This window comes from Bison bison, unplaced genomic scaffold, assembly GCF_000754665.1.
Source record: "Bison bison bison isolate TAMUID 2011002044 unplaced genomic scaffold, Bison_UMD1.0 scf7180017864280, whole genome shotgun sequence".
Lineage (NCBI taxonomy): Eukaryota > Metazoa > Chordata > Mammalia > Artiodactyla > Bovidae > Bison > Bison bison.
In genome coordinates this window covers 2,796,558-2,810,708 of record NW_011494852.1, presented here as the reverse complement: position 1 = coordinate 2,810,708, position 14,151 = coordinate 2,796,558, and the positions used below count along the sequence as shown (strand labels likewise).

Here is a 14,151-nt window from a genome sequence, read left to right as displayed (position 1 = left end):
CTGCATGGTGTCGCTCCACTGGCTGCCGGGGCTGGCGACTGCATAGAGTGGTGCGCTTGGGCCAGGCAGGGTGCTGGGCAGCGGGGAAGGGTGCTGCCAGGGGGCTTTGGGCGGCCACGTTTTGGTTTTGTTATCCTGAGAGACAGAAGAGGGCATTTTAGTGGCATTTCTGGCAACTGATCCTCCTTTCCCACCTCCCCCAGTCTCCAGTCCTTATTCCCACTGAGGAAACGGCGTGAGCCCCAGCCCTCCCCACAGTCCTGGAGCAGCACCGTCCAGCGGAGCGTGCGACCACAGATGTGCTCTGTCCATGCCACCCAGTACGGCAGCTGCTCACCACACATGGACGGTGCAACTAAGGAACTCAATCTTTACATTGAAGTAATTTCAACTTAAGTAGCCACATAGGCTAATGGCCATCATTCTGGACAGCACAGCCCCAGAACTTCCTCTGCACGTGGCTCGAGTCTGCTGAGATGGCTGATCATTTAGACAAAAACCATAGAAGAGAGTTGTTCACCACAAAGAACCCCCCACCCAACTCTTAAAACTTAAGGGTTTGGAACCTTGCCCATGGTATCCATGAAGCCAGCCCTCTGTGGCCAGAGCAGGGCCCACATACCTGGTTCACGTCCTCCACTGCGGTGAGAAGAGGTGGCGAGGGCAGCGCGCTGGTCTCCTGCTCACCACTGCTGTGCTTCCTGAAAGAACCCAGAACTCAGGCCGTGGCTGCCTGCCACCCGGCTTCCCTCCAGGGCACACCTAGCTGCTTGGTATGGGTGTCTCTAGGCACTGGTTCTGGGTGGGGAGGCCTTGGGCCCGCTGTGTGCAGGAGGCAAAGGTGGGTCACCATGGTGTGGTACCCTTCTGGAGGCCGTGACAGGGCTGGGCTGGGGGTGGGGGGCGGCGGGCATGAGGACTGGCATTGCTGCTTCAGCTGCTGAGTCCGCCAGCTCCAGCCTTTTGTTAAGTTAGTCAACAGATACAGACTGACTGTTTACCATGCACTGGAGACAGATGACTTAAAAAAAAAAAAAAAAAAAAAACAGCTGTTACTTTTACCACTAACGTGAAAAAAAATTAAATAGAAGGAAAAAAGCAGATGTAGCAGGCAGCCAGCCAGGTAAATCAGTCTACCAGCGTTCCAGTACGCAGCAGCGGCCTTTGCTGAGGTGGTGACTAGCTGGACCTCTAGTCAGCCTCTCTAATTTCCAGTCTGCATTTCTCAAGGCTCAGTCCCACTCCTGCCGTCCTCCACATCAGGGTCCATGACACCCACTGTTTCACACAGACGCTCAGGCCAAAACCCTGCATCTCACCCTTGATTCTTCTCTCTCCCACACCCCACTGCCACTTCCTCTATCATTTTGTTCAGCTTTCTGCCCATCAGAAGCCTCCCTGACTCTCATTTGGAACACAGGAAATCCACCTGTCCCCTGCATTCTCTGCCCTCATACCCTGCTTTATTTTTCTTTATAGAACCTAATCCAAACCAACATACTGGATTTTTGTATCAGCCTTTCTTCAGTAGAGTATCAGTTTCATGAAGAAGAGGACTTTGATTTGTTGCTGCTCTATCACCAGTGCCTGGTACATGACAGGAGCTACTGAATAAAGGAAGGTGTCCCTCCCCCACCCAAATTCATATGTGAAAGCCCCATCTCCCAGTACCTCAGAGTGTGACTGCATTTAGAGATAAGTTGTTTAAACAACTAAGTTAAAATGAAGTCATTAGGGTGGGTTCCAATCCAACAGGACTGCTGTCCTTATAAGAAAAGAAAATCAGGATAGAGAGGTACACAGAGAGAACCATGTAAGACACGGGAAAGAGGGCCAGCTGCAAGGCAAGGAGGCAGGTCTCAGAGGAGAGCAACCTTGCTGACACCTTGATCTCAGGCTTCTGGCCTCCAGAACTAGGAGAAAAATCCCTGCTGTTAAATACTTCTCTAGTCTGTTGTTCTTTGATATGATAGCCCTAGTAAACAAACACAGTGTTTGTGATAATTAAATGAGGAAATGTACGTGAATGCCAAGCCCAGGGCCGGGCATGAGAATGCGCCCCAGCCTGGATCAGCAATCACTGCCAACATCACAGTGGCTCCTCTGTGTATCCTAGTCTGCGTGACGCAGGTGCCCTTCCATCTTCATCTACCTGCTCCCCACTCTTATCCGACAGACCCTGGTCCTATCACACGTGGGCATGACTTCTGACGCCCAGGCGACACTATGTGCTTTCTATTCCTGCTCATGTCCTTTCGACCAGGCAGGCCTCTGCTTCCTCACACCCACAACAGTCTCTCCATTTCTTTCTAAACAAATTCTTCTTTCAGGGTCCGTTTTCATTTTTGTGACTACTTTTGAAAACATAATGCCTTTGGTGGCTCAGATGGTAGAGAATCTGCCTGCAATGCAGGAGAACTGGGTTTGATCCCTGGGGCAGGAAGATCCCCTGGAGAAGGGAATGTCAACCCACTCCAGTATTCTCGCCTGGAGAATTCCATGGACAGAGGAGCCTAAAGAGCTTCAGTCCATGGGAGTTGCAAAGAATTAGACACAACTGACCAACTAACACTTACACTTGAAAACTTTAGCTCCAAATATACTCTGTAACTTTTTTTCAACTTTGAAATACCATTGAGAGGTTATTTTTATCCAGTTCCACCTTTGATGAAGAAACTGAGGGTAAGAGAGGGCCAGGCCCATGTCTGGGGTTGCAAAGCCTGTTGGTGAGTTGATCAGAACTTGGCTGTCCTGGCCCTACTCCTCCCACGGAAAGGCCTGTCCCCTGTAAGATGCAGACCAGCCTCAGCAGACCCAGAGCAGCAGACCCTGCTCTCCATAATACTCCCTAGCCTGTCATACGGGTGTTTTGGGCTACCATGAGTATGAGACTGTTCTCCCAGTAAAAACTCAGCCCAACTTTATATCACCACCCAAGCTTCAGCAAGACAGTACTGGAAAAGGTCCTCTCCCTTTCTCAATGTGGGTACCTGGAAACAATGGGGCTACTGAGCTTTGTAGAGGACTAAGCTGTGGATCACATCCATGCACCCCTCTGTTCTTTGGTTTAAATATTTCATCATACCTTCTCTGCTTGACAGCAGCAACAAGGTCAGGCCCTGAAAACATGGAGAACAAGCTGTCCCCGTTGGCAGAGGATGTCTCATCACTTGAGCTGGCTGAGTCTCCCTGAGCCCCCGCCCAGCCGCTGTGCAGGCCATCCCTGAAAGCCAAAGAGAGAAACTGGTCCCAGGCGTCAGGCACCAAGCCTGGACCCCAGCTAGACAGCCTGAGGTCAGGCCCACACCCACCCCCACCCCAGCCCTAAGGGAACAGTCTTTTCCCTGCTCTTATCTCACAACCCAATAGTGGTCCCTTGTCTCTCTCCTTCCTTTAAAAATGCCTCAGAAGCTGTGGTGTATATATGCAATTCATGTTTGAGCAAACAAAAAGCTGAGATGGTCTTTAGCTATGTGGAGTTATTAATCAGGGAGCAATAAGAGGTGTTAAAAGAAAAAAATTCACTCCCCCAAAGGTCTTTATGATGAAAATCCACAGTTCTCTCAATACATCAGAATCTGAACTGTACACCTTTGCTTTTTTTTTTGTAGGCTATAAGGATCACATTCCATAAATGACACAGGTTTCATCACCACGCTCATTTCAGCTAAAGACTGTTGAACATGCAATTATGTCCCAAACACCACCAAATAAGATCTCTGTCCAGGGCAGAAGAGCCTGTCTCAGAAATCATCAATTCATACCAATGGTGTATGTACAGGGACACCACATGCCACTTGGCATCCTAGTCAGTCACGGAACTCTGACCCCTAAGATCTGACCATGTGCCATTCTCACGTGGGGGCCTAGAAATGAATGGCCTGTTAAGAGTATATACCAAGGTCCCCTGCAGAACACCCAGACCCCAAACTCAGCTTCCCGCCCACACACCCAGCACTCACCCTTCTGCAAAGAACTCTGGGAAAGGCCAGGTCCGATGGGCATCATCCATGGGTGGCCAGTGGCCTCGGGGGTTGCCTGGGCGGCGACCATGTTGGACTTGCCGTTTCTGCTGCATTGCTTGGCTCACTCCTGCCACATAGCGTGCAAACTCGGGATCTGAACCCACTGTGTTAAGACAGAGTAATAAACAGGGTTGGGGGCCAAACTGGCCTCTTGTTTCATTCCCTACCATCTGAGGGTGTCCTGTTGACAAACACAGTGATGAGTGGTGAGGGGCTGCCAGGCGTGCGGCCCAGAGTGGGCTGTAGAATTTGCTCAGAAGCCTACTGTGGTGAGATGGGGCTTTCAGCACACAGGTCTGAAGATGGGGAATGGTGTGTGCATAGGGACTGTGAGAAGGGGTTTGCCTAGAGCAGGGCAAGCTGAATGTGCACAAAGAGAATAAAAAGGTCTGCTTTAGCCAATATGAAAGACAAATACTGCTGCTGCTGCTGCTGCTGCTAAGTCGCTTCAGTCGTGTCCGACTCTGTGCGACCCCAGAGACGGCAGCCCACCAGGCTCCCCCGTCCCTGGGATTCTCCAGGCAAGAACACTGGAGTGGGTTGCCATTTCCTTCTCCAATGCATGAAAGTGAAAAGTGAAAGTGAAGTCGCTCAGTCGCGTCCGACTCCTAGCGATCCCATGGACTGCAGCCGACCAGGCTCCTCTATCCATGGGATTTTCCAGGCAAAAATACTGGGCAAATACTAGTTACTTTAAAAATTTCCAATGTCTGGAGCTACATACTTAACAACTAAGAGGATCAGATGATGACTTCAACTAAGAGATAACCTGCAAGTTATCAAAGCATTAGGGTCAGCCAGATAGAGAATACCCGGTCTTCCCCTTTGGGCTCAAGTCTGACCCAATATTCTCCTGGATACTGAAGGCAGACCTGCTAATTCAGCCTGAAGATCATAAGAGTGATAGTGAGTAAGGTGAAATTTAAGTATGAAGAAGTGGATGGAAACATATTGGACAGAACTGAGTAAGGATGTGCAGGCCAGTACCAGTGGAAGAAAAACAGCACAGAAGACATTTAGAGAAAGTCAAACAAAAAGACAAAGTAGGAAAATGTCTGTAGGTCACAAACTGAATATGACTCATGAGTGAATACTTTCTAGCTTCAAGGTGGGAAAGATACCAGGGCTCAATCCTTAGAGTGCTCTCTCTGGGAGCCACCATGTGTGCACTGCACGAAGATGGCCACAAGAGGGCGCGCAGGGACTGCGTGCGCCTGTGCAGAGGTGGCACTCAGTTCTAGCTGACCCTGCCTGAAAGGGTGCCTTCTGGAATTCATCCTTCCAGAATGTCCTTATCTTGCAAAAACAGCCACGCAGACCTTATGCTGATGGGGTGGCATCTGCAGGAAGCTACATGAAGGACTTGAAGTTAAGAAAGGGATATACAGAAGGAAAAGCTAGTAGGATTCCTAGGTTAACGACATACAGGCTGTTTGGGCCCCAATAGAGATTAAAGATGATAAAGTTATGCCAAACACCATTAATACTCTGGATTTAATTATAGGACTGTCAAAAAATGTACACACTGTTTCTCAGCGATTGAAAAAATGTACCACAGCAGCCCCCACTGGTGGTGGCCAGAGGAGCTTGCTCTTCCATAGCAGCATGGAACCATTAGACCTTCCCCAAGGTAGGGGCCCCACATCCACCCACACAAGGGGAGCAAGAACAAAAGAGCACACGCAGCAGTATGAAGAATTCTCAGAAGACATAAAAAAAAATTTCTTTCCTTTAATTTTAGATAATGCTGGGTTCACTTGGTCGGAAATCTCTTGTGGCGGTTATTTTTCACTTCCATTTGCTAAATTAGAGTAAAAAATAATCCATTTGTATATATTTATCTTGTATCTTGTATGCAGCATGTGGGGTCTAGTTCCCTGACCAGGGATCGAACCTGCACCCCTTGCATTGGGAGCTCGGAGTCTTAGCCACTGGATCACCAGGGAAGAAGTCCCAAGAGATGTGCTTTTTTAAACTCTTTTCTAACGCATATTATACCACTTATTTCCTTTGTTTTTGTCTTGCTACATTTGCCAGAAAGTTCAAGACAAAGTCACATGGTATTGGTAGTATCATTTGCCACACTGTTTGGGTCTTGATTTAACTGGAATGACTTTGTTTCACTGTACAAAGTATTACTTGTTACTGGCTACTGGTAGATAATCTTTTCCATATTCAAGACATTTCCTTCTATTCATGTTTTGAGTTTACTTAAGAACTGCTGGTGTCTTTTACCAAATGTCTTGATGGCATCTTCTGCTGTATGAATTTTTCTCATTTACTGGGTGAAATAACAGATTATTGTACAGGAGCTGAGTTCCTTAGACTGAACTATCTTATACTACTGAAGTGAACCAGATATAACTCCTTTGATATACTGCTACATATTCTTGCATCTATCTACATTCATAAAAAGTTACATTTTTACAGTAAAATCATGTTGGCTTCTTAACTCCCTTTCCAATCTCTTTTCCTGGAATAGACTGGGTAGGTTTTCCACTACTTGGTGCAATTCTGATCACATATGTTTTGTTAGAAAAGATTCTCTTTTCCATTCAGTTTTCTAGTATGGTGTCATCACATCATATGTGATAATGTCTTAAAGTAGTTTTGTTTTTTTTTAATGGTTTATTTATTTATTTGGTCTTTGTTGCCGTGCAGGTTTTTCTCTAGTTGTGACAAGTGAGGGCTACCCTCTAGCCGTGATGCACAGTTTCTCATTTCGGTGGCTTCTCTTGATGCAGAGCACGGGTTCTACAGTGCACAGGCTCAGTAGTTGAGGCTCCCAGGCTCTGGAGCACAGGCTCAGTAGTTGTGGCACACAGGCTTAGTTGCTCCGTGGCACATGGGATCTTCCCAGATCAGGGATTGAACCTGTGTCGCCTGCACTGGCAGGTGGATTCTTTACCACTGAACCACCAGGGAAACCCTTAAAGTTCTTTTAATCTCTCCTATGCTGCTGCTAAGTCACTTCAGTCGTGTCCGACTCTGTGCGACCCCATAGACAGCAGCCCACCAGGCTCCCCCATCCCTGGGATTCTCCAGGCAAGAACACTGGAGTGGGTTGCCATTTCCTTCTCCAATGCAGGAAAGTGAAAAGTGAAAGTGAAGTCGCTCAGTCGTGTCTGACTCCTAGCGACCCCAAGGACTGTAGCCTACCAGGCTCCTCCGTCCATGGGATTTACCAGGCAAGGGTACTGGAGTGGGTTGCTACTGCCTTCTCCGAATCTCTCCTCTATCTGTAGCTACCTTTCTCTTTCCTAATCTTGTTTTTCTTTGCTCTGCCTTAATCAGGATTACAATAAATTGGCTTCTCTATTTTATTGGTTTTCTAAAGACCCGTCTTTTAGATTTATAATGTTTACTATATTTTTCTTTCAAATTTATTTAGCTTTAGCTTTTATGCTTTTTTGAAATTGAAGTATAGCTAATTTACAATATCATTTTAGTTTCAGGTGTAGAACAACTTTTATATGTAACTCCTCCTCCTAGTTTATTTTTGTTTTGTTTCTAAATTCTTTTTCTAATTTCCTGAGATAACTCTGGGGAACTTTCACACTGTGTAGGCCAGGAAAAGCCAAATTCTATGAAGGTAGGAGGGTGCTTTACCACCTTTCATGGCTTCTAGACTTTAAGCAAAAGAGAATCACAGAACAGAATATATAATTAGGAAAAAAGAAGCCCACGAAGGGCCATTTTGGCTGCCCTGAATGGGAGGGCTCAGATTGGAGCCCTCTTGACTAATGGGACTTTGAGTCATTCGGCTTCTCTTAGCCTCAATTCTGTCGTCTACAAAATAAGAAAATAGTTCCACTTACCTTCTCAGACTCATTCTAACTACTGCTTCCTCCCTTTGCTGGAGCTGCCCCATACTTGCCATCAGACAGTGAGAAAGGGTCTTTAAAGGGGATTAAGTCACTGCCTCCCACACGGAAGGCCATGACAGGCCCTATAAAGTCCTCGGTGATACTATTTAAGTTAAAACCCCAAGGTGGGGAGGGGGCTCACATACCTGCAGGATCAAAAGGCAGAATCTCTCCCAACATCCCAAAGACTCCATCGCTTTGGTCACGGTTTGGCCAGGTGTTATTTCTAGGTCCCTGTGCCTTTTGTCCCAAAACCTCCGACATCACATCATCCAAACAGCTGCTCACCAGACCCAAGCTGTACAAGTCAGAACTGAGATCAGATATGCCAGGCCACTGGCCAAGGGGAGACAGACCAGCTCCGACAGGTTGCGCTGGCTGCTGGGATGAGCCGGGTACCCATTTCCCAGGGGCCCGGGGCTGGGGCGGGGGCTGCTGTGGTCCGACAGGTTGCAGCAGGTGTTGGTAGTACTGGACCTGGGGCTGCTGTTGCTTTGGGGACTGCTGCTGAGGTGCCAGGCCCGGCTGGGGTGTCAGAGGTGTGTGCGCCCCAGCCTGGGGTGGCCGCGATGGTGGGGGCACTGGCAGTGACGGCTGCTGTGGCTGCATGGCTCCTGCCTTCTGCTCAGTCACCATGGCTGTGGCAGCAGAGTTACGCCGTGTCACCAGCGGGGAGCCCTGGTGTGACTGGCCCATGTTAAAGCCCGAGAGAAAATCGATCACCTCCTGCATTTCCTGATCGGTTGGCAAATTCATACCCTTCTCGTCCTTGCCATCATCCCCTTGCAGGAAGTTGTCACGCCTCTCCAGGAGAAAACCATTGGCCATGTGATTACTGGAATTCTGAGCTGACTGTGAAGGGTCTGCAGTCCTAGGGAAATTGCCAATGTTCAAAATGCTTTGTAGCCTTGAATCCATATTAGTGGGCATTTTGGCCTTCTCTTCTGAACACCCGGCTATGAAGATGTTTTTGGAAGGGGTATTTGGAATGGAATAACTCGTGTTGCTGCTCGAGCTGGGACACGAAGCTTTCTTGGTGAACCGGGAGGTCAGCTTGGAGAATGTCTTTTGCAGGCCACCTGAAGACTTGTTCCCATTCCCAGAAGGCAAGTCAGCCTGATTTCCAAAATCACAGATCTCCCTCTGAAGCTGGATCTGTATGCAGGGTAAAGCTTGTTCCCTATTGAAAGAGAAATTAAAAATAAAAAAAAAGAAAAGTATACAAATTGGACAATAAAATGGGATTGCCTTGGTGTTCAAGAAAGACTTTAAGAATAAAAAGACCTCTTTGTTTGGAATTGGGTTCATTTATTTCATAAACACCCAAAAGTTTTAAGAGTACGTAATTTAAGCACTATCTATATTTATTATAAAACATCTACCATATCCAACTGAGCAACTAACACTTTCACTTTCACCATGTCTAACACAGGGCCATGAAAACTACATTAGGATTCTGGCATGAGGATTTTTGAGTGAAATCCTCTGACTGCAACGCAGGAGAGCAAAGCACACCTCATCTAGCGTGGGAGATGCATTTGGCAGAGGTCGGCTGTGTGCCTGGATGACAGGGGAGCCTGGCAGATCCAGCAGAGGGTCAAGAGACTAATCCACACAGCAGAGAGGGGTGAGTGGGCAGGTCCCAGGGACACTAGGCAGCCCAGCTTGTCTCTGAAGGTAATTCACAGACAGTGCCAAGAACAGAGGGTTGTTACTTCTAAAGTTTCCTGCATACTTTTTTCCAGTACTGAAAGAAAGTCCTAGAGATGGAAAGGGCATGGGATGGGAGCTGGGCAGGTGATGGCTGCAGTGACCCTGGTTAAGTCACCTTGCTGTTCTGCGCCTCTGTGTGCTCAGGAATGAAGACATGCAGAGGGCCTGTGGCTAAATGTTCAAGGTCTCTACCAGTTCTAAAGTTTATTCACAAATAGATAATCTTGCAACTGTCAGTACTTTCAGATATAAATAAATTTCATGCAAGATATAAGTAAATTTTCTAAACACCTTTCTGCTCTGAGTTCATAGGGAGAATGTGAGCTTGGTTAAAATGCTCTTGATGGACTTAACTCTGAAATGATACAACAAATGAAGGCAAAAGTGTTCACAAACTGGGGAGTCTGGGTAAATAAAGGGCAATTCTCTGTTCTCTTCCTACAACTTTTATATAAGTTTGAAAGTATTCCCAAATAACAAGTTGCCCCAAAGTTCCCCTTCATGCCTTATTTACTCACATACTATGAGTGACATGAGCTCACATGACCCTGTAAGTGGTCACACTGCTCCCCGGCAGGGACACCCACCTCCCTGCCCTCCAGCGGGTGAGGTCCAGCACCGCAGTGTAGAGCACGTCCACCAGGCCCAGCGTCTTCTCGGGATCTAGGCTTCTCTGCAGCAGGGACATGGTAGCCGGGTCTTCTTTCAGGCACCTAGGCACCAACCAAGTTGCGTGAGTCTAGGCTGCCCTTCTCCACAACAGGGTTCCAATTTTCAATCAGGCCTTATACAAAAGGTCACAACTTTTAGCACCAAAGAAAAATTTAGTAATCATAAGAATATTTAGAGGATGACAGGGCTAACACTGGGACTTGCTGCTCTGCAATAGGAGGGGGAAGAAATACAACAGGGCCTGGCGTCTCGGCAGATTTCTAACTGTCTAGAATCTGTTTAGCAGGAAGAGAAGAATTCAGTGCGGGGGCTGCCTTCCAGGTGTCCTAACGCCCTTTCACTGTCCTACACCAGCTTCAGCCCTGACTTTCCTCCACACAGCAAGAGAGTGAGCCTCCTCTAGCACAAATCTGAACACACCACTCCCCTGTGCAAAACCCTCCAGTGGCATCCTATTGTGGCTGAAATAAAATGCAAACCCCTCAGCTCAGCCCTCCAGACTCTGTGACCTGGGCCTCCTGCCTCTCTGGACACAGTCCTCTTCACTGTTTCCTCTATTTACAGTGTCCCAACTACGAGGCTTCTCATACGCCCTGAGTATGTTGGATCTGCTCACATCTCAGGATCTCTCATGCTGTTGCCTTTGCCTCAACTGCTCCCCTTTGAGAGCTGCCTTCCCGCTGGCATTCAGGTCCCCACTGCCCACCCCGGGCACCTCCACCAAGAGGCGTTTTCTGAGAGGGAGAACCAGGAAGATGCTGTCTGTTACCGAGTGTTCCGGGGGCTAAATAGTAGGCTAAATAACACTTCAGCTAAATAACACTTGCCAAAGCCATCCTAAGGAGGCAGCAGCACTCCCCAATGTGACTTTGGCTTGATAAGAAATATATGTGAGGGTGTGAGCTGGCCAGTTTCAGAAACCCTGGAGAAAGCAAGCAACAAGGCAAGCTCTGCCAGCACCCGACGAGACCCTGGGCTCCTAGGAGAGAATCCTGGCCAGTGGACCTGGCTGAGGTCCACGCACCAGATTCTCTCAGCCTGGAATCGCTGATCACCAGGACATACTTGCTCTATGTTCTCAAGCCAACTTCTGCTTGTGATCTGGCTGGTCACATGTCCGCCCACTAAGCGAGCATTTTCTGGTCATGCAGAAAGCAGTACTATGGTTTCTGGTGATACTAATAATTTCTTTCTAAAAATCAACAGAATGGTATTTTTATGTTATTCATCAGTCTTGAGAACTCATCAGTAAAATCCCCTGAAGAAACTAAACCTATTCTTTTTGACAAATTACCCTGATTGGCTTAAAACCTTCTACCTGTTCTTAGATAAAACCCTAGTCCCCCAGGGACCCTGCAAGTCCTGGCTTCCACGACTCCTGTCTTCACCCCCACCCAGCATACCTCCAGTCACACCAGTGCACTCCTCAGGTCTCTGCATTTGCTGTTCCTTCTGCCTGCGATGCTTTCCCCATCTGCTCTCTGCGTGGCAGGCTCCTCTCAAATGTCACATCCTTAAAGAGACCCTTCATGACTGACCTCCTCATCCAAAATAGCTTCCTCTTGCCATCTCTACCTGTTATTCTCTAACAGATGATGTCACTCTACTCTTATTCCCCTTGTACACTTGCCAGTGCTTGAACTTAACTCCTACACTTATTAACAGTCCCCTCCCCAACCCCCACGCCATTACAAAGCCAGCTCTGTTAAGGGCAGGGACCCTGTCTGTCTTGCTTCTGATTTAATTCCCAGAGCCTAGAATAGTGTCTGTCACATATTAGGTACTCAGTAAATATTTGATGAAAGAAAGAATGGGTAACAGCTTAAATATGACAATTTAAAAATCTAAGTAAGATACTACTTTTGGGGGGAAAAAAGAATCTAGATACTTCATTATGCTAAAAGCAAAGCAAATAATAAATTCTTGACTAGTTTTGCTAATAATTTCATTTTCTCTAAGTTGGAATAAAGCAATTACTTCTTTTTGAGTTCTTCTCAACAAGCACATATTTCGTAACTTGAAATAAAAACATGAAAACTGTGCCATTTTTACCAAAAGTAGCCAGCAGAGGGAGCAGTTTGTGAGGTCTTTCAAGGACGGGCAATGAATTACAAAGGAAATCAATCATAAAGGGAGAGTTCTGGAAGTAAACTGCAGTGTTAACCATTTTAGTACTAGCTGTTTATATCCACCCAATTATCCAAGAGTTGGAAATGTTTTCTTTAAAATGAGAATCCTAGTTAAGTTTAATATTTTTCAATAAGAACCTGAATTAGAAAACAATTTCAGGAACACAAAACTCTTACAAAAATGTGAGCTTTTAATCTACTGCTTGGGGAATTCCTTGCCAGTTCAGTGGTTAGGACTCCACACTCTCACTACTGCGGGCCCGAGTTCAATCCCTGGTTAGGGAGCTACAATCCTGCAAGCTGAGTCCAGAAAAAAAAATCTACTGTTTGATAGGAATGAAGACCTGAATATAAATTAACTAATAATCAAATTTAGAAATCTGTGGAGAAACTCACAAAGGGAGATTCTGGGACATGACGTAAATCACCAACCATTTAGATGGTGAAGAATCTGTCTGCGATGCAGGAGACCGGGTTTGATACCTGGGTCAGGAAGATCCCCTGGAGAAGGGAATGGCAACCCACTCCAATATTCTTGCCTGAAAAATTCTATGGACAGAGGAGCCTGCTGGGCTCCTGGGGTCACAAACAGTTGGAAATGACTGAGTGACTTAACACTTTTGCTTTCACACTTGATATATTAACAAATTCTAAAACTTTAAGCAGAATCTCCACTGGACCCCCTTCACATTTCAAGAAGAAATGGTTTAAATAGAATTCAAATGCATTACCCAAATACCACGTTAGTCCACACGGGCCCAAATAGTGTCACTATTCCTTACTATCTCTTCCTACCTAATTACTTCGAACATTTTCTATATAGTTAAATATTCATTCTGCCCATGATTTTAATAGCTAAAGTCTTCCAATATATGTTTAATTTTTCCTATTTACTAATAAAACTGTACTGAATCTGTAGGCACATCACAAGGATAAATCCCTAGATGTGGAACTGCTGAGGTCACAGCCCTTATTTTAGGCTTCTGACAAATGAAACTGCCCTCCAGAAAGGCTGTGTGATTTATTCAACAACATCTGTGCCGGTTTTTGTACAGTCTGGACCAAACCTAGTACTGTTATTCTAAAACAATTTAATAACATGATGGGCAAAATGACACTGTATTTTCCGCTTTGCCTTCCTTTCTTTGTTAGGTGAGGTTATACATGTTCTTCACCTCTTCGTTGACCATGTCTCCTCTGATTTACCTGTCTATGTGCTTTGCCCATTTCTTACTGATTTGTAGGGGCTTTTGTTAGAATAAATTAAGAATACTTCATTATAAGTTTATAAATATAAGCAAATAATTAAAAATGAAATAGCTCAGTCTGCCTTCTGATTTTCAATGACACTGGGTATGTATTGACATGACCTCTAGGTCAGCAGGGTTGTTGCTGGAACAAAGGAGAAGAAATTCTATGTTTTATACTCAGCTTCAGAGAAATGCTGGGTGACTTAGAGAAAATGATATACTCTGTTCAAAAGCTGTGGACTCAGTAACAAATTTGTCACAAGCAATGCAATCTTTTCAAAGATGTGCAAACATCAATCAAAGCTTAGGCCTGTGTTAGTGTAAGAGTTCTGTTACCATGTGGATGGGACTTGAACCACAATTCTGGAGCCTTCTAAACTGATTTGGGGGGCATAGGCTTCTTTATTTTCAATCTGTGCTGTGTCAACTACCACCTAAGAGAGAAACAAAAACAACAATCAGCTTTCAAAGAGAAAAATGGATCATAAACAAATCA

At 46.1% G+C, this 14,151-nt stretch overlaps 1 protein-coding gene across 1 annotated transcript in view; it reads right to left on the bottom strand.

The window, feature by feature from the left end:
- Window positions 1-14,151, bottom strand: part of KIAA0355 (KIAA0355 ortholog) — a 78,132-nt gene that overhangs the window by 2,521 nt on the left and 61,460 nt on the right. Inside the window, 7 exon segments of the mRNA XM_010849283.1 lie at window positions 1-135; window positions 623-701; window positions 3,086-3,223; window positions 3,963-4,128; window positions 8,038-9,071; window positions 10,192-10,317; window positions 13,992-14,089. Coding sequence (XP_010847585.1) covers window positions 1-135; window positions 623-701; window positions 3,086-3,223; window positions 3,963-4,128; window positions 8,038-9,071; window positions 10,192-10,317; window positions 13,992-14,089 — 1,776 coding nt within the window.